The 27,883-nt window shown below is 45.4% G+C and overlaps 1 protein-coding gene across 1 annotated transcript; it reads right to left on the reverse strand.

Annotated features, from left to right (window-relative positions):
* ormdl1 (ORMDL sphingolipid biosynthesis regulator 1) lies at positions 1–27,883 on the reverse strand. The gene is made up of 4 exons (XM_072478160.1): positions 27,791–27,883; positions 18,326–18,507; positions 8,616–8,767; positions 1–2,159 (listed from the first exon to the last, which is right to left on the reverse strand). The coding sequence occupies exons 2-4, from the start codon at positions 18,497–18,499 to the stop codon at positions 2,024–2,026; spliced, it is 462 nt and encodes a 153-aa protein (XP_072334261.1). The 5' UTR covers positions 18,500–18,507; positions 27,791–27,883; the 3' UTR covers positions 1–2,023.

A 27,883-nucleotide genomic window follows, 5' to 3' on the forward strand; every position in this document is an offset into this window, starting at 1 on the left:
TAGGCTCTTGAATATTTTTTAATAATTGCCTTTCTGCTACTATTTTCAAAGTTATCACAGTTATACTGTATAGGCAATTGCTCTATACCACCATCTGAATTTAACATGAACATCATTTTTCTGCATGTGAACAAAGTTACAGAATAGTTAGAAATGCCAGGAGGTTGGAATAGAAAGAGCACCCTGAATAAATTAAGGGAAAAAAGCAACATCAAATACAAAAATAAATTTATACAATAAAACAATGGATTACAGCAAAATATACATTTCTCTCCTTTACTTTAGCATTTAACATTATGCCAGTTCATGTTGCTTTTTCAATTTTAAATGGAGACAGTCACCATTCAAAATGCAGCCTTAATTAAGTAAATCATTACAATTTCAAAAAAACCATCAGTCACAATACTATAAAGTCAAAACAGTTTTATAGTTTATAAAGAATTAACTTTTCCCCAAAGATGTTTTAATTGCATAGAAAGAACATAGATGGTTTTTATTTTGGAAATACTAGTAGAAAGCTCAATTGTCTCAAGCTTTTTTTTTTTTATAATTGTTTTTTAAATTTATTTTTTAAATCAATACTAAGCTCTACTCACACATGTTTCACAAAAGGAGGTTCAAATAAATAGGCCAAATGCGTGGTCTGGGGTAATGTTTGCAATTTTTTTGGTAAACACTTACCCTAATACAGAATATTGAACCAATCTCAATTGATTGTGCTGCTGATAACATGCAATGGCAGACGATAAGAATTTGATATGTCAGCAAGCACAAGTTGATGTGTCAGGATTTTGGGTTGCTTGTACAATTCCTTACAAGAACTCCAAGAGCTATGGAGTTGTGAAAGAAAAATATTCATGGCCGAGAATGAAGACAACCAAATCTCAATACTCTACCAGTGCCACTCTCAAGCCAGCTGCCAAGATTTGTGCAAGAGCAGCTGGGGCGACCGGTCCAAACTTAAAAAAAAAATGAAGCTAGTTGACTCCTGCTCAACACATTTTCCTGAATTAAGCAACAGATTGAGAAATTAACATGAGTTATAAATGAATGAACACTGACATATTTATCTCACCAATGAAACTAAATCAAATAGATCAGTGGTACAGAAAAGCTGAGAAACAATTGGTATCTAAAATGTCATCAGCCAAAATACACAACAAATCACAAGTTTTCTATGAAATACAATTTCATAGTAAGTTCCTCCAACATGAAACATAAGAAATTGTGCAATGTAATATCACTTTATATACTGACTACACATAGTCAGGTGACATTGCATGGAACAGAAGCATGTAGCCTACTGGATATTCCAAGCTATGAAATGTTTCATTTGGATAATTGATAGAAGTGAAGCCATTTAAAGAGAAATCGTACTAGTATAACCCTAAAAATGGATTACAATAGCTCAATATATTGAGCATTAGTTTGATTCTCCACAAAATCTACCCCTGTACCATAATTTTCTTAATCTTCAATGAAAAAAAAACAGAAGCAACAGTGTGCTTTTAATCAAGACTTAAGATGACAAAAAGAATCTTAAAATTCAAACTGCCAACCATCTCTTGATAATGGTAGTGACTCAATCCTCTGTACCTCATGGTAAATGAGTAAATGAACAAGCTTTTCACTCTTTTGAGTGTCTCAGGTTGCTGTACTTCTATGCAGCTCCTTTCTTTAATACACTTGTGCCATCTTCATAAAGCTGTGCACAATTTGTTCAGTACAATAAAGCTCCTTCCAATTTCAGAGCTGGGCCTGCCCAGTTTCTTGTGGGAAGCTTTTTACAATATTAAGTATTTATACATGCTCCAATTACCAGATTTCATTTGTTTTTTTCTCCTTTTACAAAACAAAAATAAAATCCCTTTTTGAAATGGATACAAACAATGAAAATGGCATTAAGACGTACATAGACTGCTCAGTACACTCTAGTTACAGTTAACAGTACAGCAGATTACCAGCTTTAAGTCTTCCCAGTAAATATAACAAGCTAGTTAGAACATGGGTGATGACATCCAAATTAGTATTTATTTATTCCAAGGATCCGAACTCCATGTAGCTGAGGCAGCTTAGGAATCAACACCGTCAAGAGAGATGCTGTATTGACAATAAAATGTGTTGGGTCATACTTAGTGTAAAAACTGGCCAGGAAATACCTGCAAGAAATAAAATGAAATTTAGCAAACTCAAATGAAAAGTTCAACAATTGTTTCTTGCAAGTCCACATAATTTAACAAAGGCCCTTTGCTCCTCATACCAATATAATTCTTATTCATGGGATTCTGCATCTCCATGAGCTATTTAAAAAACAAATTGCAAGCATTTGTTAAATTCACTATTTCTCTTATTTCCATTGTGTCATCATTGTTTCTAGTTTCTGCAACAGGCTAGAAAAAGATTTCATGCTAAAAATATTATCTATCTTTAAATATATACGCCAGCTATTTAGAGTGAAGGAGGACAGGTGACCTGCTCTCAAATCTCTGCCCATCATTGAGCTAGCCACTGTGCTGCAATACTGCTTTCATTTCAATTGCATTTTATTACATTATTTTTCCAAATTTAATGTTCTGACTAAGCTGGCCAAAATCCAAATTGCTAATGGTGCTGGCTGGTTCAACCTTGGCAGAGTGAATTTCAGAAAGAATCATTGTTGCAAATCAATTTAATATATTTTCATCTCTACAACACAGTCTGACAATTCCCTGATATGTGCCTTCACCTCCTGCAGATTTAACCATAGCCATTCATCCACCACTCTCCATAAACATTTGTGCTCATATCAAGTCTGCACTGAGTTCTAGTGGCTCATTCCTCTTGACCCAAGTTGGTTCCCAATATCCTTCAATAACTCATTTAAAATCCACATCCGAAGTCTCAAATCTGTCCGCGATATTAACCCAGCCCATCTCTGAAACCTTCCACAGCCTTACATTCCACCTAAACATCTGGCTCCTGTGACTCAACATTTTGTACATCATCCCCTCCCTCCCTTCATTGGATTGGTGCAGAGCTTTGAACTGTATGGGTCCTACTCAAAAGAACTCCCATCCTTCCCCAGGAACCATTTGCACCTTCTTTAAATAAACATAAAACTCCATTTCTTTAGCCAGTTATTTGACAATTTCTCCTAATCTTGTCTTTCTAGACTTCCCGTTGCATTTTTGTTGGGTCCATCTACAAAGCACCTTGGTTTTTTTTGTATATTACAGCTGGCATATAAAGGCTATTACTTGTATTTGCTAAACTTTCATTTGGATATTAAAATATTTCCATCACTTTTCCTTCCATTTTGTTCTATAATACATTGTCAGTAGCGAGACGTCTGGCTTGCTCACTTGTTCTGCTGGCCTGTTTACAGGTTTAATGTTATTTCAAAGAAGAAAGAAATGTACAGCACAGGAACAGACCCTTCGACCTTCCAAACCTGTGCCGATCACGATGCCTAACAAAAAAATAACTTTCTGCCCTTACTCGTTCCGTATCCCTCTATTTCCTCCTTATTCATGTACCCATCCAGATGCCTCTTAAATGTTGCTAATATGCCTGCTTCCACCACATCCTCTCTGCGTGAAAAACCTACCCCACCAATCTCCCCTTAAACTTTCTCCCTCTCACCTTGAGTCTGTGCCCCCCTTGTAATTGAAACTTCCAGCCTTGGAAAAAGCCTCTGACTGTCCACCCTGTCTATGTCTCTCATAATTTTATCAACCTCTATCATGCCTCCCCTCGGCCTCAGTCTTTCCAGTGAAAACAATCCTAGTTTATTCAACCTCTCCCCATGGCGAACACCCTCAAGACCAGGCAACATCCTACTGAACTTTCTTTGCACTCTCTCCAAAGCTTCCACGTCCTTCTGATAATGTGGTGACCAGAACTTCACGGAATACTCCAAATGCAGCCTAACCAAGTAACCAAGGTTTTATATAGCTGCAACATGATTTCCCAACTCTTGTACTCAGTGCCCCCACTGATGCAAGCATGCCATATGCCTTCTTAATCACCTAGGCCACCTGTGTTGCCATCTTTAGGGAACTGTGGACCTGCAGGCCCAGATCTCCCTGTATGTTATTGTTCCTAAGGGTTCTGCCATTTACAGTATAATTCATACCTAGATTTGGTCCTCCAAAATGTATCACCTTGCATTTGTCCAGAATAAACCCCATCTGCCATTTCTGTGCACAAAACAAATCTATCGATATCCATTTGTATCCTGTGACAATCCTCGGCACTATCAGCAACTCCGCCAATCTTCATGTCATCCACAAACTTACTAATCAGACCACCCACATTTTCCTCCAGATCATCTACATATACTACAAACAACAGAGTTCCCACCATTAATCCCTGCAAAACACCACTAGCTACAGATTCCGAAAAACACCCTTCCACCACTACTCTGTGTTCTATAACCAAGCCAGTTCTGTATCCATCTAGCCAGCCCACCCCAAATCCCATGTGATTTTAGATTTTGTACCAGTCTGCCATGTAGGACCTTGTCAAACGCTTTACTAAAGTCCGTATAAACTACATCCACAGCCCTTCCCTCATCAATTTTCTTTGTCACCTCTTCAAAAAACTCAATCAAGTTGGTGAGACATGACCTTCCCCATACAAAACCATGCTGCCCGCCACTAACTAGTCCAAATCTTATGGAATTATAGTCGCTAAGCCCAATATGCTCTCCACTGAAACATCAATCACCTGGCCTGGCCCATTCCCCAAACCAAGTCTAGAATGGCCCCTCCCTGGTTGGATTGTCAACATACTGTATCAAAAAGTCCTCCTGGACACATCTAACAAATTGCTCTCCATCCAAGCCCCTGGCTGTAAGGGATTCCCAGTCAATATGGGAGAAGTTAAAACCTAGATTTAAAAGTTTCACACCTTTTCAGTATTTGACTACACAACCGTCCCGGTCTCCTGCGGCTATTGGGAGGTCTATAGTACACTCCCAACATTGAGATTTCACCTTTCTTATTCCTGAGCTCCACCCGTAATGCCTCACCACAGAGGGCAGTAGAGCAGAGCTGCTGATTGGCTGTTGTGGGGAAATTTGCATACGTCCATGTGCTCACCCTAACTTGAAGGTGTACCTCAGCAAGAGACCCTAGCTGTTCAAGTGAAGACAAGCATGCAGCAGAGGGCAGTAGAGTGGAGTTGCTGATTGGCTGTTGCGGGGGAAATTTGCATACATCCGTGTGCTCACCCTAACTTGAAGGTGGTTTGTGGAGGAGCTGTTGTCAAGTGACACTTAAACCCGAAACACTTCTTCAGTGTTTCACTCTCTACCCCCTCCTCTAACCCAAAAAAACAAAAAAATACTTTAGATGGGTCTGTTTTTGTCCAATGTGTGCAGGAGGGTTTCCTGACACAGTATGTAGATAGGCCAACGAGAGGCGAGGCCATATTGGATTTGGTGCTGTGTAATGACCCAGGACAGGTGTTAGATTTGGAGGTAGGTGAGCACTTTGGTGATAGTGACCACAATTCGATTAAGTTTACTTTAGTGATGGAAAGGGATAGGTATATACCGCAGGGCAAAACTTATATCTGGGGGAAAGGCAATTATGATGCGATGAGGCAAGACTTAGAATGCATCGGATGGAGAGGAAAACTGAAGGGGATGGTCACAATGGAAATGTGGAGCTTGTTCAAGGAACAGCTACTGCGTGTCCTTGATAAGTATGTACCTGTCAGACAGGGAGGAAGTGGTCGAGCAAGAGAACCGTGGTTTACTAAAGCAGTCAAAACACTTGTCAAGAGGAAGGAGGCTTATGTAAAGATGATACATGAAGGTTCAGTTAGGGCGCTCGAGAGTTACAAGTTAGCTAGGAAGGACCTAAAGAGAGAGCTAAGAAGAGCCAGGAGGGGACATGAGAAGTCTTTGGCAGGTAGGATCTAGGATAACCCTAAAGCTTTCTATAGATATGTCAGGAATAAAAGAATGACTAGGGTAAGAGTAGGGCCAGTCAAGGACAGTAGCGGGAAGTTGTGCGTGGAGTCCGAGAAGATAGGAGAGGTGCTAAATGAATATTTTTCGTCAGTATTCACACAGGAAAAAGACAATGTTGTCAAGGAGAATACGGAGATTCAGGCTATTAGACTAGAAGGGCTTGAGGTTCATAAGGAGGAGGTGTTAGCAATTCTGGAAAGTGTGAAAATAGATAAGTCCCCTAGGCCGGATGCGATTTCTCCTGGGATTCTCTGGGAAGCTAGGGAGGAGATTGCTGAGCCTTTGGCTTTAAGTCATCTTTGTCTACAGGGATAGTGCCAGAAGACTGGAGGACAGCAAATGTTGTCCCCTTGTTCAAGAAGGGGAGTAGAGACAACCCAGGTAACTTTAGACCAGTGAGCCTTACTTCTATTGTGGGCAAAGTCTGGGAAAGGTTTATAAGAGATAGGATGTATAATCACCTGGAAAGGAATAATTTGATTAGAGATAGTCAACACGGTTTTGTGAAGGGTAGGACGTGCCTCACAAACCTTATTGAGTTCTTTGAGAAGAAGGTGACCAAACAGGCGGATGAGGGTAAATAAAGCAGTTGATGTGGTGTACATGGATTTCAGTAAAGCGTTTGATAAGGTTCCCCACGGTCGGCTACTGCAGAAAATACAGAGGAATGGGATTCAGCAGTTTGGATCAGAAATTGGCTGGCTGGAAGAAGACAAAGTGTTGTGGTTGATGGGAAATGTTCAGACTGGAGTCCAGTTACTAGTGGTGTACCACAGGGATCTGTTTTGGGGCCACTGCTGTTTGTCAGTTTTATAAATGACCTGGAGGAGGGTGTAGAAGGATGGGTGAGTAAATTTGCAGATGACACTAAAGTCGATGGAGTTGTGGACAGTGCGGAAGGATGTTACAAGTTACAGAGGGACACAGATAAGCTGCAGCGCTGGGCTGAGAGGTGGCAAATGGAGTTTAATGCAGAAAAGTGTGAGGTGATTCATTTTGGAAGGAATAACAGGAAGACAGAGTACTGGGCTAATGGTAAGATTCTTGGCAGTGTGGATGAGCAGAGAGATCTCAGTGTCCATGTACATAGATCCCTGAAAGTTGCCACCCAGGTTGAGTGGGTTGTTAAGAAGGCGTACGGTGTGTTAGCTTTTATTGGTAGAGAGATTGAGTTTCGGAGCCATGCGGTCATGTTGCAGCTGTACAAAACTGTGTTGCGGCCGCATTTGGAGTATTGCGTGCAATTCTGGTCGCCGCATTATAGGAAGGATGTGGAAGCATTGGAAAGGGTGCAGAGGAGATTTACCAGAATGTTGCCTGGTATGGAGGGAAGATCTTGAGGAAAGGCTGAGGGACTTGAGGCTGTTTTCGTTCGAGCGAAGAAGGTTAAGAGGTGACTTAATTGAGGCATATAAGATGATCAGAGGATTGGATAGGGTGGACAGTGAGAGCCTTTTTCCTCGGACGGGGATGTCTAGCACGAGAGGACATAGCTTTAAATTGAGGGGAGATAGATATAGGACAGATGTCAGAGGTAGGTTCGTTATTCAGAGGGTAGTAAGGGTGTGGAATGCCCTGCCTGCAACAGTAGTGGACTCGCCAACACTAAGGGCATTCAAATGGTCATTGGATAGACATATAGACGATAAGGGAATAGTGTAGATGGGCTTTAGAGTGGTTTCACAGGTCGGCGCAACATCGAGGGCCGAAGGGCCTGTACTGCGCCGTAATGTTCTATGTTCTAAGATCCCTCCAATGGGTCCTCCCTCAACACAGCTGTGATCTGCTCCCTAATCAGAAATGCAACTCCCCCACCTCTTTTGTTTCCCCTCCTGTCCCGTCTAAAACAACAATATCCTGGAACGTGAAGCTGCCAGTCCTGACCCTTCTTTAACATGTCTCCGTAATTGCAATTACATCATAGTTCCATGCCGTACGTGTAGAGACTGGGGAAAAAGGTGAGACTGAGATAAACATAGCGCAGAGTAAGAGCAGACAGAGGGAAGCCGCAGGGCTCAACGGGTCTGTAGGTCTGGAGTGGGTTTGCTTCAATGAAAGAAGTATAACATGCAATTATTTGTTGAACCATGGCAAAGTGCTGAGAGTTTTAATTGCGGATAGGGAGAGGAGGGAAGTCCCGGGTCTACTTCTGCCGGAATGGGAATCAAAGCCTCACAGTGTTGGTGTTAATCACACCCTAGCCGTACAGCCAACTGGGCTAACTGAGGCCTCCTATAAGCACCTCCTACAAGCGGTTCATACCACCTCTTATAAGCAGTTCATACAAACACCTAACATATCAGACTCTGATATCAGTGTGGTCCCATCATATTTGCTTTGCTGTTTGATTACAAACTTCAAATTTGCAAGTACAGTTCTAGCTAATTAAAACAATTGAACTTCTCTTCACAGTTGGATGCAATCACACAAGAGGAAAGTAGAAAGGTTAGTAATGTCTGAATTCATCTTTAATTCTATTCTGAAAATAAAGTCATATAGAAAACACAACCCATCTGAGGACATCTTGTGGTGTTATCTACAATGCAGTGCTCAATTTCAGAACAGTATCATTAGTGTAGCTGTGCAATCACAACAGCACAAGATGGTATACGAATTATGATTTGTATGCATTTACTTAAGCAAAGTGGGTTCTTACAGAATAATTGGTGAGATAGTAAGGAATTTTCTGGAAGATGTAAATTGTACTCCATAATCCAGTTGTTCCCAATGTGTCAGAAGTCTTGCTTTCCCTTGATCAGGTGTTTCGAAGGGTGTCCCTTTAACTGCATGCAAGAACACATACATTCCCTGCAAATAAGTGGAAGTATAACATTGTAAAATGACCACAGTCCAATCAGAAACAAATACCAAAAGTAATGGACATGATTCTCCCAGGAAAATCAAAGCTTGCCCAAATTAGGAAACTACGAATTAAGGCTTCCCACGGCAATTGCAATTTTTCCTAACATGCTTTGATGCAAAGATTAGATGTTAAAAGAATCTTTGAAAGTTGTTTTTTTAAACAAATTTAGAGTACTCCATTATTATTTTCCAATTAAGGGGCAATTTAGCATGGTCAATCAACCTAACCTGCACATCTTTGGGTTGCGGGGGTGAAACCCATGCAGACACGGGGAGAATGTGCAAACTCCACACGGACAGTGACCCAGGGCCGGGATTCGAACCCTGGGTCCTCAGTGCCGTAAGTAGCAGTGCTAACCACTACGCCATCGTGCTGCCCCAAAAGTAAAGTAAAGATAGTAAATCTGCATGGTAAGGCAGATAAGAGCCCTGATTGAAACAAAAGCAAAATACTGTGGATACTAGAAACCAGACTATACTGGAGCCATTCAGCAGGTCTGGCAGCATCTGTGGAGAGAGATACAAAGTTCACTTTTCAGGTCAATGACCTTTTAAAAATAATATATATTTTTTAATTCAAGGCATTAAACAAATTGACACAGAATATCAGAAGAACACATCAACCGAATAAACAACCACAACCCTCTAACCCCGCTGACACCAACACCCTGGCCACATCCCACTTTCCCCATTTTAACTCCCTTACACCAACCCCCCCCCCACCCCCACCGCTGACCCCTCAATTCCCGGGAAGGACGGCACCTCTCTCCTCACAAAATCCCGAACCTGCAGCAACCTACATTCATTCCCCTTGGGCAACTCATACAACTTCTCTAACTCCTCACAAATGTTTCCCCTAAAAACAAGTCCCTGAAGTACTCAATCCCCACCTGCAGGTAGCCCTGGAACCTCGCGTCCAGCCCTGCCGGCGCAAACCTATGACTATCACAAACTGGTGCCCACAACGACATACCCTCCAGCCCCAAGTGCTGCGTACACTGCCCACGCAACTTTAAAGCCGACACCACCACTGGATCCACAGAGTACCTGGCCAGTGACAGCAGCAATAACAACGAACCCATCCTCCCACCACCCCAAACAACGGCCCACCTGTCAAATGCATCCAATAAAACAAACCCACGGTCGAAACAAAAAACAAAGGAGAAAAAGAAAAAGGAGTCCGGGACCGCTCATGGTCACCATTAACCTATAGAGTCCACTATCTCTCTCTCTTCCCCCCCCCGCCGCCCCCCCCTCCCTACACTCAACGCCATCCAACCTCTGTAAGAGTACCGTACATGATACCCAAGAGTTGTAAACACACCCCCCCCCCCCTCTCCAACTCCTCCCGTCCACTGCCTTTGTAAAACTCCTATCCCCAACCTCGGGTCCTTCCCCCTAACTTTCCACCCCGGCTAGATCACTCAGACCCTGTTCTGCCAGGCTCCGATGGCCGCAGCCCCTCCCCCCACCTCACTCTCGTTTAGTAGATCCACTCTTAACTCAGCTAATTTCTTTTCCAGTCCTGGTAACATTAGCAACTTCAATAAAATGAAACATTCCAAGGCATTCTGAAGGAATATAAGTCAATGTATGATATTGAGCCACACAAGATTATATTTGGTCAGATGACAAAAAGCTTACAAAAGCAGCACGGTAGCACAGTGGTTAGCACTATGGCTCCACAGCTCAAGGGTCCCAGGTTCGATTCCCGACTTGGGTCACTGTCTGTGCGGAGTTTGCACATTCTCCCTGTGTCTATGTGGGTTTCCTCCGGTTTACTCCCACAGTCCAAAGATGTGCAAGTTAGGTGGATTGGCCATGCTAAATTGCCCTTAGTGTCCAAAAAGGTAAGGTGGGGTTACTGCGCTACGGGGATAGGGTGGAGGTGTGGGCTTAAGAAGGACTCAAGTAGGGTGCTGTTTCCAAGGGCCGGTGCAGACTCGATGGGCCAAATGGCCTCCTTTTGCACTGTAAATTCTATGATTCTATGAAAAAGGTAGGTTTCAAGAAATGTCTTAAAGGAGGAAAGCAAGGTACGGTAGTGGAGGTGTAGGGATGAATTCCCTTACATTCAAGTCTAAATTATTTTTTAAAAATATATATTTTATTGAAATTTATTTTCCCAAACAACAATTTTTCCTCTTACAAAACAAATGCAACAGTAACAATACAGAAATTTTTAACCATACACAAGTAACAAAACCCCCTTATCTATTGACCTAAACTATGTGCGTGGTTTGCCGGGCTCCCGCCACACCTCCCACATTTGTCCTCCACTCCAAAGAACCTGCTCAATCTTGCTCCTGTGATGTGTGCTCTATGTAGCACCTTAAATTGAATCAGGCTAAGCCTGGCGCATGAGGAAGAGGAATTCACCCTGCTTAGGGCATCAGCCCACATACCCTCCTCTATCTCCTCCCCTAATTCTTCTTCCCACTTTCCTTTTAGTTCGCCCACCGACTCCTCCCCCTCTTCCCTCATCTCTCGATAAATCTCTGACACCTTGCCCTCTCCGACCCACACCCCTGAAAGCACCCTGTCCTGTATCCCCTGTGTCGGGAGCAACGGAAATTCCCTCACCTGTTGTCTAGTAAACGCCCTCACCTGCATATATCTCAAGAAATTTCCCCGGGGCAACTTATACTTTTCCTCCAATGCTCCCAAGCTCGCAAAAGTCCCATCTATAAATAAATCTCCCACCCTCCTAATTCCCAACTGGTACCAGCTCTGAAATCCTCCATCCATTCTTCCTGGGGCGAACCTATGGTTGTTCCTGATAGGGGACCCCACCAGGGCTCCCCGCACCCCTCTCTGTCGCCTCCACTGTCCCCAGATATTCAGTGTTGCCGCCACAACCGGGTTTGTGGTAAACTTTTTAGGTGAGAACGGTAGCGGCGCCGTCACCAGCGCCTCTAAACTCGTCCCTTCACAGGACTTTCTCTCCAGTCTTTTCCACGCCGCTCCCTCACCCTCCATCATCCATCTACGTATCATTGCCACACTGGCGGCCCAATAGTAATCGCCCAAGTTCGGTAGTGCCAATCCTCCTCTGTCCCTACTACGCTGAAGGAACCCCCTCCTTACTCTCGGGACTTTCCCTGCCCACACGAAGCTCGTGATGCTCCTGTCTATTTTATTAAAGAAGGTCTTGGTGATTAATATAGGGAGACATTGAAATACAAATAAGAACCTCGGGAGGACCATCATCTTAATTGCTTGCACCCTGCCCGCCAGCGATAGAGGCTGCATGTCCCACCTCTTGAAGTCCTCCTCCATTTGTTCTACCAGCCGTGTCAGATTAAGTCTGTGCAAGGTTCCCCAGCTCCTAGCGATCTGAATCCCCAGGTATCGGAAGTTTCTTTCCACTTTCCTTAGCGGCAAGCCTTCTATCTCTCTACTCTGGTCCCCTGGATGTATCACAAATAATTCACTCTTCCCCATGTTTAGCCTATACTCCGAGAATTCCCCGAACCCCCTCAAAATTCACATAACCTCTATCATCCCCCCCGCTGGGTCCGACACGTATAACAATAGGTCATCCGCGTATAACGAGACTCGGTGTTCCTCTCCCCCTCTAATCACCCCTCTCCATTTCCTGGAGTCTCTCAACGCCATGGCCAGAGGTTCAATTGCCAACGCGAACAACAATGGAGACAGCGGGCATCCCTGTCTTGTTCCCCTATATAGTCGGAAATACTCCGATCTATGTCGACCTGTAACTACGCTTGCCGTTGGAGCCCCATAAAGAAGTCTAACCCAGCTAATAAACCCGTTCCCAAACCCAAACCTCCTTTACATTTCCCATAAATACTCCCACTCCACCCTATCAAATGCCTTCTCTGCGTCCATTGCCGCCACCATCTCTGCCTCCCCCTCCACTGGGGGCATCATTATCACCCCTAATAGTCGTCGCACGTTGACATTCAGTTGTCTCCCCTTTAAGAACCCTGTCTGGTCTTCGTGCACCACCCCCGGGACACAGTCCTCTATCCTCGATGCCAGTACCTTTGCCAGCAATTTGGCGTCCACGTTCAATAGTGAAATAGGTCTATAGGACCCGCACTGCAACGGATCTTTGTCCCTCTTCAAAATTAGCGACATGGTCGGGGGTAGAGTCCCCCCTTCCCTGGCCTCATTGAACGTCCTCGCCATCAATGGGGCCAACAAGTCCACATATTTTCTGTAATATTCCACCGGGAACCCGTCTGGCCCCGGGGCCTTCCCTGCTTCCCAGTCCCTTAATGACCTCGTCCACCTCAAATCGGTGCCCCCAGGCCTACCACCTCCTGCTCCTCCACTTTCGGGAACCTCAATTGGTCCAGGAACTGCCGCATCCCAACCTCTCCCTCTGGGGGTTGAGACCTATACAGTTCCTCATAGAAGGTCTTGAACACCTCATTTATCTTTCCTGCCCTTCGCACCGTGTCTCCCCTTTCGTCTCTATTTCCTCCCATCTCCCTCGCTGCTGCCCTCTTTCGCAATTGATGAGCCAACAGGCGACTAGCCTTTTCCCCATATTCATACCTCCTCCCCTGTGCCTTCCTCCACAGTACCTCCGCCTTTCTGGTGGTCAGAAGGTCAAACTCCGTCTGGAGTCGTCTCCTCTCCCTGTACAATTCCTCCTCCGGGGTCTCTGCAAATTCCCTGTCCACCCTTAAAATCTCCCCCAGTAATCTTTCCCTTTCCTTGGCCTCTGTTTTCCTTTTGTGGGCCCCAATAGAGATCAGCTCTCCTCTGACCACCGCTTTTAGTGCTTCCCAAACCACTCCCACAGGGACCTCGCCGTCGTCATTGACCTCCAGGTATCTCTCAATACACCCCCGCACTCTTGCACACACTCCCTCATCCGCCATCAGTCCCACATTTAATCGCCAGAGTGTTCTCTGCTCCCTGCCCTCTCCTAATTCCAGGTCCACCCAATGTGGGGCATGATCCGAAACCGCTATGGCTGAGTACTCAGCTTCTTCCACCCTAGAGATCAACGACCTTCCCAAAACAAAAAAAATCTATCCGGGAGTACACTTTATGGACATGGGAGAAGAAGGAAAACTCCCTAGCCCTAGGTCTAAGAAATCGCCATGGATCCACTCCCCCCATTTGGTCCATAAACCCCATAAGTACCTTGGCCGCTGCCGGCCTCCTTCCGGTCCTTGAGCTAGATCTATCTAGCCCCGGGTCTAGCACCGTATTAAAGTCCCCTCCTAGAATCAAGTTTCCTACCTCCAGGTCCGTCTCATAAATCCCGCATCGTCCCAATTTGGTGCATACACATTAACCAACACGACCTCCATTCCCTCCAGCCTACCACTCACCATTACATATCTACCTCCGCTATCTGCTACGATGTTCTTTGCTTCAAATGCTACCCGTTTCCCCACCAAAATGGCCACCCCTCTGTTCTTTGCGTCCAGTCCTGAGTGGAACACCTGTCCCACCCATCCTTTCCTTAGCCTAACTTGGTCCGCCACCTTTAGGTGCGTCTCTTGGGAGCATAACCACGTCTGCCCTTAGTCCTTTCAAATGCGCGAGCACTCGGGCCCTTTTTATCGGTCCGTTCAGGCCTCTCACGTTCCACGTGATCAGCCTCACTAGGGGGCTACCTGCCCCCCTCCCGTGTCGACTAGCCATTACCTTCTCTAGGCCAGTCCTATATCCCGCCTCCGCGCTCCCGCTCGCTCCCCCAGCGTCGCACACCATCCCCGCCCACCCACTCTTTAGCCATTTCCGTAGCAGCAACCCAGTTGTCCCCTTCCCCCGCTAGATCCCTATCTAGCTTGATTGCTCCCCCCATGTCACTTCCATAAGTCAGCTGACTTTCAACTGACCGCGGCTGCTCCTGCTCACTCCTCGACCCCCCCAGTGTGGGGGAACTCCCATCCGCCTTGCGCCTGTCTTCCCGCCTTATTCTTTCTGGCGCGGGAACATCCGTTTACCTGACCCGCCTCTTATGGCGCAGCTCCCTTTCCCCTCCCCCTCCCCTTCCCCATTCTCCGACTGTGTCCCGTCTTTCCCCCATCACCGGCGCCCACATTTCCCCAATGTCTCCCCCCTTCCCAGTTTGCTTCTCAATTAACTTCACCCATAACATTAACAAAATCAATAACAATGAAATTTCCTGCAGCATCAGTCCCTCAGTTCCCATCCAATTTCTCTTCTTTGATGAAGGACCATGCTTCCTCTGCCGTCTCGAAATAATGGTGTCTCTCCTGATACGTGACCCATAGTCTTTCCGGCTGCAGCATCCCAAACTTCACCTTCCTTTTATGCAACACCTCTTTGGCTCGGTTGAAGCTCGCCCTCCTTCTCGCCACCTCCGCACTCCAATCCTGGTATATCCGTACCACAGCGTTCTCCCATCTGCTACACCGCACCTTTTTAGCCCATCTCAGGACCTCTTCTCTGTCCTTAAGGCGGTAAAATCGCACGATTATCGCCCTCGGTGGTTCTCCCGCTTTTGGTCTTCGCGACGGAATCCGATTTGCCCACTCGACCTCCATGGGGCCCGTAGGGGCCTCAGCACCCATCAGTGAGCTCAGCATCGTACTTGCGTACGCTCCACAGTCCACTCCTTCCACACCCTCAGGGAGACCAAGTATCCGAAGGTTCTTCCTTCGCGCTCCGTTTTCTAGGGCCTCGATCCTTTCAGTGCACTTTTTATGAAGTGCCTCGTGCGTCTGAGTCTTAACCGCCAGGCCCAGGATCTCGTCCTCAATATCTGTCACCTTCTGCTCCACCACGCGAAGCTCTGTCTCCTGGGTCTTTAATGTCGCCTTGAGCCCCTCAATTGCCTGTAGCATCGGGGTCAGCACCTCCCTCTCCAGCAGCTCCACGCACCGTCTCACGATTTCATCCTGCTCAGGCCCCCATGTCGCCTGCGCTTTCTCCGCTGCCATCTTGAACTTCTCTCCCTCTGACCTTTTGGTCGATGATTCCTCGGGCTGCAGCCGCCGCCGCCGGTTTTTTCATCCTTCGTTTGGGGGGGGGGGGGGGGGGGGGGGGACGACGACACACACTCCCTTCTCCCCCACCCCACACCGGGCTGGGTCGACAAAAAATTCCCCGTTGGGGCTCTTAAAAGAGCCCGAAGGTCCGTCGGAGCTGGAGCCGCCAAAACGTGCGGCTAGCTCGGCATCACCGCAACCGGAAGTCAGCTCAAGTCTAAATTATTGATATATACCATGTAAAGCAAAGGACCTAGATCTGAGCCTGGCAGAACCCCACTGGAAACAGCCTCCCAGTCACAAAAGCAGCCATTGACAGGGGAAAAGGATAATGGTCAATGAGCCAATTTTATATCCAAATTGCCACTTTCCCTTAAACACAGTCAGGTTTTGCTTTTCTGACTAGTCTGTCACATGGGATCTAATCAAAAACCTTTCCAAAATCCATCTGCATCAAATTTGGTACTATCATCAATCCTCCTTACCTGCGCAAAAAATGAAGTCAAATTAGCCAGATGCAAGCGTTGCTCAACAATTCTGTGCAGACTCTCTTGACTAATTTGTGTGTCTTTCTTTTTTTAAATAAATTTAGAGTACCCAATTTATTTTTCCAATTGAGAGGCAATTTAGCATGGCCAATTCACCTAGCCTGCACATCTTTTGGGTTGCGGGAGTGAAACCCACGCAAACACAGGGAGAAAGTGCAAACTCCACACGGACAGTGACCCAGAGCCAGGATCGAACCTGGGATCTCGGCACCGTGAGGCAGCAGGGCTAACCCACTGCGCCACAGTGCTGCCTGTGTGTGTCTTTCTAAATTGATGATAAATAGTGTATCCGAATATTTTCCAATATTAACCCACCGGGTTTGGGCCTCGTGTCTACCCCTTCCTCCTTTTTTGAACGGTTCATCATTAACACCTTTCTAGCACTTTGCCTGTAGCCAGAGAGTATTGGAAAATGATGGTCAGAGCCTCTGCTACTACTTCCCCAGCTTCTCTTAACAACCAGGGTTACAGTTCATCCAGGCTTGACAAATTCATCCACTTCCAAAGATGCTGAACTTCTTTCACTATGCTTATCCCATTTCAGACTCTTCATCCTCTATAACATCTGCATTGTCCCCCTCTCCTGTGAAGACGTTCATTACAAACCATATCCAAGTCTTCTGCCTCCACAAACCGGTTATCTTTTGATCTCCAACTGGCCCTACTCTTTCTTTAGTTAGCTTACTGTTCTTTATAACATCATAAGTTATAGGAGCAGAATGAGGCCATTCGGTCCATCGAGTCTGTTCTGCCATTCGATCATGGCTGGTATGTTTCTTATTCCCATTCTCCTACCTCCTCCCCATAACCCCTAATTAATCAAGAATCTATCTCCGCCTTAAAGACACTCATTTTCTTAAAACATCTTTGGGTTTTCCTTTATTTTATTTGCCAATATTTTTTGATGCCCTCTTTGTTGCACAAACTTTCTTTATTAATTTCACCATTGCACTTTCTGTACTCCTCCAGGATTTTTGAAATATTGAGTTCTTGGTATCAGGCATTAGCTCCTCTTTCTTGCATTATCCTATCCTGTACGTTCCTTGATGTAGATTGTGCCCCCTTTCTCGATCAAGCTCTAGACAATAAAATGCAGTTGCTGCCAGGTTAAAGCAGCGCAATTGTTTCTTTACTAATCAAAACGTCCTGTCATTTCCACTCAATGCCAACTTCTACTATAGCTATAATTCCAGGGTGCTTATCCTAGCTAAGTAAGAAGAAATGTAACAGAGACTAGTATTTCCAACTTTGGCACAAGAATTTAAAACCAACATTTGATGGAATGAAAAGCCTCCAGCAAACATTGCAAAATAATAAATACACTTTATTCCTGCCCATTAATGAATTATTCCAGCTGTATATTTAAAATTCATCTAAAACTGCAAAAATAAAATGGCTCCGTTATTTATCTCTAACAGCATAATATCTATGGGACCTCTACAACAATCACATTTGGCTGGAGATACTGGATTAATTTGAAGGTAACTATCTAACTTATCCCCACCTGTTGTTCATTGTTCTTTTTAAAAGGTGATTGCTGCTTCCCAAGTACAATCGTAATGGAAAAAAGGTAACGAAGGTCAAACATTGTTGTTCAAACATAAAATTGCTGTGAATTCTTTTTGTGACCTTAGTTGCAGCTCATTAAAACATTTGATTAAAATAGCAAGCACCTACTTTCTCCTTTATTTTTTGATAGTTAGAAAGCAACCTGACATTTAGGACAATGCTCAAAAGCAGATTAAGTGCATTCCAAGTTATAAAAACCTGTCATACAGTGCAGGTTTTCGTTTACAATCCCTGAAATACAATGAAATATCGAAAAAGCAATTTCTAATTAAAAATCCAAAACGGTTTTCTAATCAACCTTGCAGGAAACACTCATTACATAGGGCTGTTAGTAATTGATTCTTTGATGACTGCAATAATTTGTATGAAACGATTTTTTGCAGAAAATGCAATGGGATATGTAAAACAGCAAACAGTGGCAGTATAAATGGTCAGTTACTCACCAAGTTGTGAATTACATTTGTTAAAGTCCACACAACAGGAACAGTGAAGAAGGGGATGCTCAAGAGCACTATATGAAGCATCCCAACACCAAGTGCATATGTCAGCCATATTCCACGGCTGTTCATCACTCTGGTGTTGGGATTCACTTCACTGTGTGCAACGCCAACATTCATCTTTTTACCTGCAAGGATTAAGAAAAAAAGAATTTACATCCTTGGGAGTCAAGCATTTAATTTTTTTAATCAAATGAAAATAAGGGTTGTTGAAAGCTCATCATTGGTTAGACAATGATTTAAAAAGATGGTACTCTTTATGCTGCACCTAACTCAATTGCTATCATTTCTCCCACACCTGATTTCTTCCAGTCTGCTTTCATTTTTAAATGTTTTTCTTTTATGGGAGGTGGGTGTCACTAGCAAGACTAGCATCTGTCCCCCATCCTTAATAGTGCTTGAACTGAGTGGCTTGCTGGGCCCTTTCAGAGGGCAATTTTAAGTCAACCATGTTACTGTGGATCTGGAGTCACATGTAGGTCAGACCAGGTAAGGAAGGCAGATTTCCTCCTCGAAAGGGTATTGGTGAATCAGATGGGTTTTTATGACAATAGATTATAGTTTCATGGTTACCATTACTGAGACTTGTTTTCAATTTCAGGCTTTTAAAATGTAATTTAAATTTCACCAGCTGCTCTGATGGGATATGAACCCATGTTCCTAGAACGTTAGCCTGGGCCGCTGCATTATTAACTTTACTACCGCACCACCATCTTCACCCCAAAAATCAATGAATGCACATGTAATACGTTTAGCATAGAAATAAAAATTCTAAAATTCTTCAGCAATATTTTAATGGCATTATAATATAAATATGTTTATAAAACCTGTTATTTCACAGCCCTATAATAATGGTAACCGTTTGGGCTGCAGCAAGGTATTTAGTAATACTCCCCAGGGGTTGGTAGGACCGCTGCCTTTCTTGATATACGTTAATGTCTTGAGTAGAAAGGGCACAATTTCAAAATTGTAAAGTGTTGTGAACTGTGAGAAGGGTGGTGATCGGCTTCAAGAGGACATCGGCTGGTAGATTATGAATGAAAATCGCTTATTGTCACAAGTAGGCTTCAAATGAAGTTACTGTGAAAAGCCCCTAGTCGCCACATTCCGGCGCCTGTTCGGGAGGAGGCTGTTACGGGAATTGAACCGTGCTGCTGGCCTGCCTTGGTCTGCTTTCAAAGCCAGCGATTTGATATGCGGCCAGTGAAATTTAATGCAGAGAATTGCAAAATGATATATTATGTAGTAAGAGCAAGGAGAGACAACATAAACGGAAGAGTATAATTCTAAAGCACGTATAGGACCAGAGAGCCTACTGCATAAATTGTAGAAGATGGCAAAGAGAAAGCAATTTTAAAAAAACATTTGGGTTAATTGTCTTCATAAGCAGGGGCATACGAGTACAAAGGTAAGGAAGCTATTGGTGAAATGTATTAACAATAGTACAGCCACAATTGGAATTAGGTTCCCAATTCCAGGCATTGTACTTTATGAAGGAGGTTACTTAATGAAGAGGAGTGCAGGAAAACTTTAATAGAATGGTTCCGGGGTTGAGGGACTTCACTATCATGGCTAGGCTGGAGAAACTGGAGTTGCTCTCCTTAAGGAAGAGGAGACTGAGAGGCGATTTGATAGAAGTGTTCAAAATCATAAGATGTCTATACAGATAGATGGAGACACGGTGGGAGCGTCGTGATTGTTCTTGCAGAGAAGCAGCACTGACTGGACTGGCCAAACGGCCTCTTTCTGTCCTCTTAACAGTTCCATAATTTCCCACCATTATTCAGTTGACCTATTTGCTAACCTTTCTAACCAATTAAATGACTTTGCCCTTTCCCAGAATAGCACTTCTGACTCGCTCCATCCCTTTTTCAATTTAACATTGAATTTAGTATGTTGCAATTGCTATTTCTAATTGTTTTCCCAGCAGCTGGTTACTCCACTTTATTTCCAAAAATAGAGCAAAGCTCCATCCCTCACTGCAATCCAAAATAACTGTTTTCGTTCAGTTTAACAATTTTGTTCCAGTGTTTATGTTCCAGCACCCCCCTACTTTACGTCAGCTACCAATATATCCTTCTGCTCCTTAATTATTCATTTACATTTATTATCTTTATTCCATTATATACTGAGATAATTAAAATGACCGGACCTTATTGTTCTGTTATTCTGACATAACACTTAATTTTATTCTAATCGTGAACCTTGGCTCAGTGATGGAACTCTAATTTCCCAATCAGCTTGCAGGTTCAATTCCCAGATCTGAGACTTGAGTTTGTAATGTGGAGTGACACATCAGTGTAGCACTGGAAAAGTGTCCCACTGTCAAGACACAGACATTAAACTAAGAGCTGATATCATAGCACTATTCAAAGATCGAGTTCCCTCAGTTGTCTTGGCCAATGTTCATCCTTAAATCAGCATCACAAAACAGATCGTCTCATTGCTGTGCACAAATTGGCGAGTTACCTACACACACTGTAAAGCACTTTGGGCTATTATGAAATACACTATGAATGCCTTTTTTCTTCTATGCAGACCTCAGTCACTGTTTCATTTTCAATCTTTTGTAGCATGTAGTGCAAATGAAAAATGGTAACACTTCCCTTCCGATTTTCAATTACGATCCTGGACCAGACTCATACAGTGGCTCGGATACCGGAAGAACCTCCAATATTGAATTTGGAAGACTGAGGGGAAAGGATATTTCACTCCAGGAGTGACTTTGTGCACAAATAGGGATGTTATATGAAGACAAACTTTATTACTAACTTTATTACAGTATTACTCTAACTTTATCAGCATACAAATAACTTACAATCGCCTGTTAAACAATGCTTAACAATGAAACACTCCTAACTGCTATCGTTCATCTCCACTCAAGCAAAACTCATCTCATCAAAATCCACTTTAAAAAAATATATATTTTTATTCTCCTCCTTTTTCACATTTTCTCCCGCATTTACACCCATCAACAATAAACAATAATCAGCAAGATATGTCAATCCCCATAATAACAACAATCCCATCTGCCCACCAACCCCCAAACATCAGCCCGCATGTTTACATAAACAAATGACAAAAAGGAATCAGGGATTACCCATAGTCACCCTTAATCTGCAAACCGACCCTGAAGAAACAAATCTTTTAGCGTCTTAATCCCCTTCTCTTCCCATTTCCGAAAACTTCCATCCCACCTCCCTGGCTCAAATCTGTGGTTCCCCCGAATCGGCATTTCCCATGACCCTAAACCCAACTCGAAGTGTTGGCGAAACTGCCTCCAGATTTTCAATGAAGCTATTATTACCGGACTCCCATAATATTTCCCCGGAGCTATGGGGAGCGGCGCTGTTGCTAGTGCCTTCAGCCCCGACCCCCTGCACAAACTCTCCTCCATTCTGACCCACTGAGAATCAACCCCTCTGACCCAGCTCTGCACCTTCTCCACATTCGCTGCCCAGTAGTAGTACAACAGGTTCGGGAGACCCAAACCCCCTGCCTGCCTTCCCCTCTGTAGCAGCACCTCTCTCACTCTGGCCACCTTCCCTCCCCATATGAATGAGGTAATACTTCCCTCAGTCTCCCTCAAAAAAGACTTTAGCAGGAAAATCGGTAGGCATTGACAAATAAACAGGAATCGCGGCAACACATTCATTTTAACCGCCTGTACCCGACCTGCCAGTGACAGAGGAAGGCCGTCCCACCTTGACAGATCGGCTTTCACTCTTAGTGATGTTGTACCTGCGAAGCCTCTCCCACTCCCGGGCAACTTGCACCTCCAGATACCTAAAATGAGTCCCTGCTCTACGGAATGGCAGCGCCCCCACCCCCAACCGAGACACCACAAAGTATTCACTCTTGTCCAGGTTCAACTTGTACCCCGAGAAAGACCCAAATACCCGCAGTAGCCCCAATATTCCTCCTATCGACGGACTTGGTTCCGACACATACAGCAGCAAGTCGTCGGCATATAAGGACACCCTATGCTCTATCCCCCCCCCCGCACTATTCCTTTCCATGCTTCCGAACTTCTCAATGCGATGGCCAACGGCTCAATCGCAAGTGCAAACAGCAGGGGGGGGACATAGGACATCCCTGTCTCGTCCCACGGTGGAGAGAAAAGTATCTCGAACTGATATTATTTGTGCGGACACTCGCCTTCGACTCCTTATATAATAGCTTTACCCAGTTCACAAACCTTGGTCCAATCCCAAACCTCTCCAGCACTGCCATCAAGTACCCCCATTCTACCCGATCAAACGCCTTGTCGGCATCCAATGCCACAACTACCCCTGTTTCCTTCCCTTCCGCCGGTGCTACAACAACGTTCAAAACCCTCCTAATGTTCTAAAACAGCTGCCTCCCTTTCACGAACCCCGTCTGATCCTTCCCTATCACCTTCGGGAGGCACTCCTCCAGCCTACCCGCCAGTACCTTCGCCAACACTTTTGCGTCCACATTCAGAAGTGATATGGGCCGATACGACCCACACTCCGTCGGATCCTTATCTTTTTTTAAGCAACAGGGAAATCGATGCCTGCCCCAAGGTTTGCAGCAACACCCCCTTCCCTATCGCCTCCTCAAACATCCCCACCATCAGGGGTGCCAACCTATCCTTAAATTTTTTTCTAATATTCCACCGGAAAACCATCCGGCACTGCCACCTTCCCCGACTGCATCCTCCCAATCGCATCTTTTATCTCCTGCTCCACTATCACTCCTTCTAATGTAGCCCTGTCCCCCTCCCCTAGCCTCGGGTACTCCAACCCATCTAGAAATTCCTGCATCTCACGGTCTCCCCCGGGTGGCTCGGACTTGTACAACCTCTCATAAAACTCGTCAGAAACCTTGTTAATCAGCACTGGAGCCACCACCAACTTCCCTGCCCTATCCTTCACCTGAAGAATTTCCCTTGCCGCTGCCTCCCTCCGGAGCTGACCTGCTAACATACTACTTTATCTCCATGTCCATAAACTGCACCCCTTGCTCGTCTCAGTTGGCGCACCGCCTTCCTGGTGGACAATCGGTCGAAGCTCGCCTATAGTTCCTTCCTCTTTTCCAGCTTTGCCGGGTCCCCATCCTCTGCATACCTCCTATCTACCTCCAACATCTCATCTATTACCCTCTGCCGCTCCAACCTCTCCTCTTTATTCACCCTGGCCTTAAAACAAAATTACCTCACCTCTCACCACCGCCTTTAGAGCTTCCCAGACGACTGCCTTCGACACCTCACCCGTACAATTGAAACCTACATATTCCTTAATTACCTTTTCAATTTTCTCACAAGAACACTTGGTTCCCCAAAAGCCCCACATCCAGTTTCCACCCCGGTCTCTGCGCTGCCCCCTTCTCCAGCACCATATCCACCCAATGTGGAGCGTGATCTGACACTGCAATTGCAGAGTATTCCGACCCCTTGACTCCAGCCAGCAAAGCCTTACCCACCACAAAAAAAATTGATCCGCGAGTATACCTTATGGACCGCTGAGAAAAACGAGTACTCCCGTTCCCTTGGGTGCAGGAATCTCCAAGGGTCCACCCCTCCCATTTCCACCATTAGCCCAGCCAGCGCCTTCGCCCCCCCTGATGGGACCAGCGAGCACGGCCGTGATCTGTCCAACCTTGGCTCCTGCACCAAGTTCCAGTACCCCCCCCCCCCCACAATCAGCTCATGCATGTCCAAGTCGGGAATAGCCCCAAACACCTTCCTCGCGAATCCCACATCGTCCCAATTGGGACCGTATATACTTAACAGCGCCACTAATCTCCCCTCCAGCACCCCTGCCACAATCACATATCTACCCCCCTGATCTGCCACCACCTTCTCCATCTGGAAGCGTACCCTTTTGCTGACCAACACCGCTACCCCTCGAGCCCTTCCATCAAATCCGGAGTGAAACACTTGGCTAACCCAGCCCTTTTTAAGTCTCACCTGGTCCTTCACCCTCAAGTGAGTCTCCTGCAGCATTGCTACATCGGCTTTCAAACTTTTAAGATGTGCAAGCACCCTTGACCGGACCTCCTAGCCCTTTCACGTTCCACGTGACTATCCTTACTGGGGGTCTCTCACCCCCCCCCCTATCTTTCTTATCCACCATCACCATACCATCGGGCCCTGCCCCATAAGTCTGACCCGCCCCTGTCCATTGTTAACATCAAACCCCTCCCCCCCCCTATAAAAACATCCCCAACATCCATCCCTCTTGCTCGCCTCGTAGGCCCATTGAAGCCTGCTATCCAGGCTCCAACGTCCGCAGCCCTCCTCTCACCTCACCCCCGTTCACTAACTGACTTTAGTTAACTGGCGCGGGTGGCTCCCCCCGCCAAGACCTCTCACCCCCTTCCACCCAGTCCCAGAGAAAGAAACACCAAAACAAACCCAACAATCCGACCCCTACAATTCACTAACATAACATTTAACCGTGGCAACACAGACGCCATTAACTTGAACTCTGTAACAACGCAAAGAGAAGTAAATTTCAATACAAATCAGTAAAAGGAAAGTTGTAACATTTGTACATTTTTCAGCCGCTCAAACACAGTGCACAGTCTCTCTTGCAGTTCCGCTCTTCACATCTGTCCCAAGCCTTCTGCCCTCACGAACGCCTCAGCCGCCTCCGCTGTCTCAAAATAAAAGTCTTTGGCATTATATGTTACTCTCAACTTCGTCGGGTACACCACACCAAATCGCACCCCCTTCTTGTACAAAGCCGCCTTCACTCGCCCAAACGCCGCTCGTCTTTTTGCCAACTCCACCGTCAAGTCCTGGTAGATCCGAACCGCAGTACCATTCCACAGCACGCTCCTGCTTCGCCCAGCTTAATACCTTCTCCTTCATGCAAAACTTATGGAAGCAGATAATTACTGCCCTTGGCGGCTCGTTTACTTTGGTCTTCGGCCTTAATGACCGATGAGCTCTGTCTAGCTCGTACAGGGTGGGGCTCTCATCCGCCCCCATCAGCTCCACCAACTTCTTAGCGAAGTATTGCGTTGGCCTTGGGCCCTCTGTCCCGTCAGGCAAGCCCACAATTCTCAAATTGTGCCGCCTTGAGCGGTTTTCCAAGTCTTCTAGCTTTGCTCAGAGTCCTCTGTTAACCTCCACCACCCTCCGCAGCTCGTCCCCCATCGAGGTGACCTGGTCGCTGTGTCGTGTCACAGCCTCCTCCACCTCCTCGCCCTGCTCTCTCACCTCGGCCGATGCCTTTGCCACCTCCACCCTCATCGGGCCGATTGCCTCCTCCACCAATTACCTCAACACGACCGCCGTCTCTTTCCTCAAGGCCTCCATGTGCCTCACAAACTGTTTTTCAGCTCCACCGCCATCACCTCGGTCATCTTCTCCACCGTAAGTAGTGCGGCCCAGCCTTGAAGTTCGGCTTCCGCCATCCTGTCAACACTTTTGCTCGTCTTCTCCTTCGGCGACGAAGCCGCGTTTCCTCCTTTCTTCGACGCTGCTCTTCGCATCCTTTAGCGGCTTATTGTTTTTTATTTTCTTTCTTTTCTCCTCTCTCCCCCTTCACCCTCCTGTCCTTCATCAATCTGACATTTTTTTTTTTTAAAAAGGGGGGAAGAGAAAAAAAAAACTTTCACCAAAATTCCTTAAACCTTCTTTCTTTCTCCTCTGCATTCACCTGGGACCAGGCTTCAACCTTCTTTCTTTTTCCGAGGTGGGAGCCATCCGACGTGGAGCACCCTCCCTACATAGTGCCCTGGCCTCGGCCTCCTCCTAGTTCCGCCCCCGCTGCTCTGACCTCCCGCGCCAGATCCAGCGCCTCAGCCCCCGCCGCCCGACACCCACGCGGGGTTCTTCGCCGGTTTTTAAAACGGCCACGCTGGCTGCTCGTGGCGGCCCCAAAGGCCGACGATAGTCAGGGGGTGCGTGAGGACTCGGGGATTTTCCCAAAATAGCTGCGAATCGTGGCCACCGGCGGGAGCTCTTGTTATTGCGGCCGCCCTGCTCGCCCACACCCCCGGAAGTCATCAAAATCCACTTTTGAATGCAGTTAGCAAACACAGGGCTACCTCTACATTTGAATAGTGTTCCTTTTAAAAGACTGAGTGGAGAGAGATCAATTCAGTCAGGAAACAGCCTGCAGATTCTGTTGTGTGTTAGACGACTGTTTAACTTGCCAGCCTTTTCAAAACTACTGTTCTGTTCACAGACAAAATCTAAACCAAACTGTTTTGAGAGAAGCTGGTCTGTTCACATCCCAATCTTTAACTAAACTCAACATCTGACTGCTTCAGCCCCTGGCTCCTCCCATTAACTACATAATCTTCCCAAAGCCAAACACAATATCTCTAATTATATACTCCCCAGGGAACCTCCTTTAAATAAACAAAATTCCATTAGCCACTACTTTTACGATGCTTTAATTATCCCTTTTGTAGCCACAAAGCCTAGCTGTCTTTCCATCAGGATGTTTAAAAAACATCACTGCAGCAGTCTCACACTCATTAACCCGCTGTTAACCCTTACCAAACAATCAATATATTTGAAATTTCTACATTCATCAGATTAGCCATATTGATTTTTTAATATCCACAGACCACTTTTATGTTGTAACACTATTAACACAATATTTTTCCTCATCTCATAAAAGATAGTGAGGAATCGTAAGTTACAAGTCATATTCAAACTTATACAGCTCAGTTATAGCGACTATTATTCCATAGTTATTACATCCAATGCTCCAATTTGTTGGTGAATGTTGTTTCATATGCTACTCAATCCAGACTAACACCAACCAATGTACCACTTTAAAACAATTCATTGTTTAAAATCCGTTAGTTTGAAATAAGGTTTGCTATGACTATTTTACGTCGATTCAAAATACCCGAGGCAAAACGGTGGCAACTAACAAAACAAGATCATGTTAACAGGACTCCTAGCAGCCACACGTTTACAAAATGAAGAAAAGGCCAGCTGTGCAGATTTGTGCTAACCGTTAATCTATCTAAACCCCCAGCATTCTGATCAATATCTACTAACCTTGTCAACTTGCTGACTGTACTTTCGATACTATTATCAGGAGGGGAATGCAACAAATACATTCCACCACCTCTCCTCCAATCGAGAATTGTGACAACACTTGCGGTGCACTGAACGACTGCGTTACCTAATTTCTCAAACCTATTAGCTAAATATTAAACCAAGCCAACAAAGCAAATTTAAAAACCATTAAAACGCTGAGGAAATTGCAACATGTGGTGTTAACCCTACTCAAGCACTTTGTGTTGAGAAGGGGGAGGATGCCTTTGTAGGGCTAGGCCACAAAGGAAAAGGAGGAAGACCAGAATAGGGAGCTGCAGCTCCCTGCACTCAGACATCTCCAACAGCACAAGGGCAGTTTTCACTCCATCTATTGCAAGGAAAAGCCAAAGGCAGCATTTCCCCAGTGATTTCCTTACCGAGTTTTGGCTCAGGCGCTGCTTGAATGGGGTGAGAGCCTCCAGCCCCCAGACAGGATGGTCCCGGATTGAAACAGACACAGAGCCGGAAAC

Source organism: Scyliorhinus torazame, chromosome 2, assembly GCF_047496885.1.
Source record: "Scyliorhinus torazame isolate Kashiwa2021f chromosome 2, sScyTor2.1, whole genome shotgun sequence".
Classification (NCBI taxonomy): Eukaryota; Metazoa; Chordata; class Chondrichthyes; order Carcharhiniformes; family Scyliorhinidae; genus Scyliorhinus; species Scyliorhinus torazame.